Source organism: Octodon degus, unplaced genomic scaffold (genome assembly GCF_000260255.1).
Source record: "Octodon degus isolate 3935 unplaced genomic scaffold, OctDeg1.0 scaffold00212, whole genome shotgun sequence".
NCBI lineage: Eukaryota > Metazoa > Chordata > Mammalia > Rodentia > Octodontidae > Octodon > Octodon degus.
In genome coordinates, this window is record NW_004524788.1 from 2733748 (window position 1) to 2738234 (window position 4487).

At 39.0% G+C, this 4487-nt stretch overlaps 1 protein-coding gene across 2 annotated transcripts in view; it reads right to left on the bottom strand.

Annotated features, from left to right (window-relative positions):
* The window catches only part of Atp6v0e1 (ATPase H+ transporting V0 subunit e1), a 35818-nt gene that overhangs the window by 10374 nt on the left and 20957 nt on the right, over positions 1-4487 (bottom strand). Inside the window, exon 3 of one of the 2 annotated variants that reach the window (XM_004644838.2) lies at positions 2421-2550. The exons of the other annotated variant lie outside the window; for it this stretch is intronic. Within the exon in view, the coding sequence (XP_004644895.1) occupies positions 2457-2550 (94 nt within the window). The 3' untranslated portion in view covers positions 2421-2456. The remainder of the gene's footprint in view (positions 1-2420; positions 2551-4487) is intronic. 2 annotated transcript variants of the gene reach the window in all.

The following is a 4487-nucleotide window of genomic DNA, read 5'->3' on the forward strand; positions in this document are numbered from 1 at the left end:
GGCCAGCTCAGCCCACCAGGGGGTGGGGCTGGCTGGCATGTGGTGCTGGGGGATTGAACCGCGGTCCCTGTGCTTTGCTAAACTTGTTCTAAGTGGGTGCTTTAGACCACTGAGCCATCTCACCAGCCCCAGGCCTCCAACTCAGGATAATCCTCCTGCCTCAGCCTTCTGAGTCTTGGAATTACAGGTGTGAACCATCATGCCTAGCTAGCAAAAAATTATTTTAAGTGACCTCAGAAAACAGTATTTTGCAACTCCCCACAGTGAATGTAATCATTCTATACAAACATATATTAATAAAACTTATAATTATTAGTTATACTGGTGTATTAAAATTATTTTATATATTAATGAATAATGAAAGTTACTGTTAAGATTCTCATTTGGCTAATATGAATGAGATGCAAATATAAATAGTAGTAAAAACCTGCAAAGTTAAATATGAATTAAAAAACACTAATACGAACTCATGATTTAAAAAAATACATGGTATGATTGAAAATTAAAGTGATTATCACTATGTCACAATTCTGCCTCAGCCTTTGGAGGAATTTACAAACTGGGATTTATGAATATGTGTGCCATCATACCTGGCTAGAGATCTTTTTAGTAGGAAATTTAGAAAGCAACCGGAGAAATAGCTAAATTCAAGTCTGGGATAGAAAACATATGAGGAACTTGGAGTATCTTAATGTTGCCAGAAGCTACAAAAACTAACAAAAGAGGCTGGGGAGATGGCTCAGTGGAATAAGCGCTTCCCTAGCAAGCGCAAGGGCCTGAATTCAATTCCCAGTTCCACCAAAAAAAAAAAAAAAACTAACAAAAGCTAACAACTAAAGGACATACAGTCTAAGCCAATCTATATAAGCTCCTATAGTCCAAAGAAAGAATAACATCATAAAACAGATAACAAATGTAATTAACTGCCGTTAAAAAGTTTACTGGATAGGGCTGGGGAGATAGCTCACTGGCGTAAGCGCCTGCCTGGCAAGCACAAGGTCCCAAGTTTGAACCCCGGCACCAAAAAACAAGACACCACACTTTGCAAATAAAAACAATTAAATCTGTATTTGCTACCAAAAAAAAAAAAAAAAAAAAAGGAAGAAGACAAGGCCAGCCAAATTGCTCAGCAGATTGAAGCACCTGCTTGACACAGGAGCCCAGCATTTGACACCCTGCTGTGCATTGAGACTGGGTGTGGTGGTGTGCGCCTGTAATCCCAGCTATTGGGAGACTGTAAACAGATGGATCACTGCGAGTCCCATCTAGTAGTGAGACCCTGAACGCCCTGTAGACCCTTCCCTAAAATACAAAAAAAAAAAAAAAATATGAAAGGCATAATATATATAGCAAGATGCTTTTTAAGTATCAGTTAAAAAAAAAAAAAAAAAAAACCTGTATTCTCCTTTTCCTACATGATCTGTATTTGAAGGTTACCAAATAATCCAAGTACATGTAGAAAAACTTATCTCTGTACAAATATTTACCTAAACCCAGTAAGCATCTTAGCATCAGAAAAACAGAAGAGACAGCCACAGTGTATCTTCTGGTGCGAGGCAGCATGGGATTTATGTACCACCAAACAAGTGTTCTTGGGAAAGAAGTTGAACCTAAATCTAAGCATGTGACTTAATCAAAATAACAGGGATAGAGGAGAAAACTAAGCAACAAATTTCCTTTCAGCCAGTGAACAAACCTCTTTACCACTGCTTATTTCTGATTCTCAGAATCAAATAAAAGCTGCAAATGGTCCTTTTAAAGGCCAACTTTCAAAAGGTGTCCTCTCCTCCAATGCATTCTGAAGTGGTTTTTTTTTGGCTGGCTCAGGTTGCCTTCAGGGCAGGTCTGGTAAGGCTTGAGGACCTGGGGATCCAACCACAGCATTCTGATTGCTTTGTTTAAGCAGTCACTTAAACAACTGAGCTAATGGGCAGGCCCCCAAGTCAAATCCTTTTTTTTTTTTTTTTTGGCGGAACTATAGATTGAACTCAGGCCCTTGTGCTTGCCAGGCAAGCGCTTATTCTACTGAGCCATCTCCCCGGCTCTCCAATGCATTCTGAAACACTCTTAATTTCACATATAAGCTGTGGCTTATAGGTGACAGATCTTGCAATGCCAAGTACAAATTGTCACTACTCTAATCTGTGTCTGAAAGCCTGCACGCAAGTTTAACTTTGTAAATCAAACTGCATTTCTTTTAAAAGGTAGAGTTATTACTGAATTGAAAAACCTCTTATGAATAAATCCCTTAGAGTGCGATAAGGAGAATGGCTTAAATTCTAAATGTTCTGCTCTTCAGGGCATATTTGCTTTCATCGGCTGGCTCTTGCATTCTATTGATATGGCTATGCAATTCAGAGAAGTCCAGGCAAATTCTAGCTTACTGACAATACTAATACTAAAGTCAAGTGTATAGTCACCTCAATGATTCGGCACTGTGGAGCACGTCTTTCTCCTCAAGGCCAATGATACTTCAGATACCAGATGGTTTCATTTTTTAACTGTGGTCCAAAGAGAGGGTTGAGTTGGGCCAGAATTGCAATCAACCAACTAAAAAAAAAAAAAAAGAAAAAAGAACAGAGAAAAAAACAAGAATAAGATGATGAAATCATGTTGACACAAACATTTTCACATAGGACAAAAAAAAGAGCGTTAACAAAACTTAAGTCTATTTTGTTCAAACCAAACTCTCAATACTCTCTAATGGGGAGCATGTCTGATAAAGTACTTCCCAGGACATATCTTGCTTTTGTTGAGACAAAGCCACAGAGCATTGAGGCTCTGTCACAGTATGTCTCTGCCTTTTCTCTCATTACCTGATTATCTTTCAGAGTAACCAAGATTTTCTGAGTATTTATTATCTGTACTTCGAAGTGTCTTCACCTAATCACAATTTGTCATCATTACAACTTGCAGACTCAGGAAAAATAGGGCTTATTTTATCCACAATGCAAATGTTAAGACCCAAACCCTTATGACACATCAATTTCTGCTAGTACAGCAAAGGTCTGATTTCAGCCTGTAGCTTCCACTTAAACTACAAAACTCATGCTTCCCTTCTCTGATCACCATTGCCACTAAAACATATAACGTATCTTGTGGGTGCCAGGAGAGTTGACCCAAAAGGGCATTTTTCTTTGCCATTGCTTACTTTAGAATCTAATTAACAGTACAGTATTCCTCTATATATCAGCTAATTATGATATATAATGGTATCTTATTCAGGGTTAGAAGTGAAAAACACAACATTACCTTTAAAAAGCTTGTACACAGTTCAGAAAGTTCTGAATAAATTGTTTTATACCCAATGTAGTAATTCATACATCCAATAAAATTTGAGAATCACTGTGCTAAGACTAAAAAGCAAGGAAAAACAAACAAACAAACCACTATGCAAATGTCTGACTATTCAAGCCTTTCCATGTTTTACTTAATAAACAAATATTTAATGAGAAATTACTAGGTTCCAGGCCCCAGGAGTATCATAAAGAAGATGAACTGTCATTATCCTCATAGAGGTTATATAACGTCTGACAATAAATGTAATGAAAGAAATAAAAGTGGGAGCAGGGACAGAAAACAGGGGAATAGTACCCTAAGATGGAGTCAGCACTTGAACAGAAGCAGAAGGAAGCCGAATACACATTAATTTCCACTCCTATTCAAAATACGGCAATGCATTAGAGCATCTCTCATGGAAGGAGGTGGGGTATGGCAAACAGATGAGCCCAACCTTCACTACTGCTCGGGGAGTACAAGCTACAGTAATATAATCCCATGTTATCCTCCCTGCATGGGGTCTAGGGAACTGTTTTCTAAAGAAAAAGAGACTGATGGCTTTGTAGGTTTCTTACACTTTAACAACCTTAAATTCCTCAAGTGGGCATCTAGTCAAACCTAACTAGGCCCTTTTAGGGTTGTTATCTCTTCCATTTGCTATCACATCTGAAATTCTTTCTATCAACAGGATCAAAAGGCTGATCTTATTCACAATAGAGAGACTGCTAGAGAGGCACCCAGCACAGCACAGCACCAGCAGCCAGTGCCTACATAAATGCACACCTGCCCTTCCCAGTCACAAAAGCTAGTTTTGTGACAGGATATATGACACCTGAGGAAATCAGGCCAAGCAGATACCTCAAGCTGACTCACTTTATAAACAAAAAGTTAATTCAGATAAGATTCGCAATTTGCTCTTAAAACTAGGGTATTAAAACAAACACAATACCACAACTTGTAGTTGAGGTTTAACATCTATCTGACATTATATAAAAGAAAAGGAAAGAGGACGATGGCACAGGCACACGTACTGAAGAACTCCGTGGCCACAGGCAACACTAACAATGGTGCAGCATGAAAAGTCATGGAGGGGCTGGTGAGATGGCTCAGTGGTCTAAAGCACCTACTTAGAATAAGCTTAGCAAATCACAGGGACCACGGTTCAATCCCCCAGCACCACATGCCAGCCAGCCCCGCCCCCTGGTGGG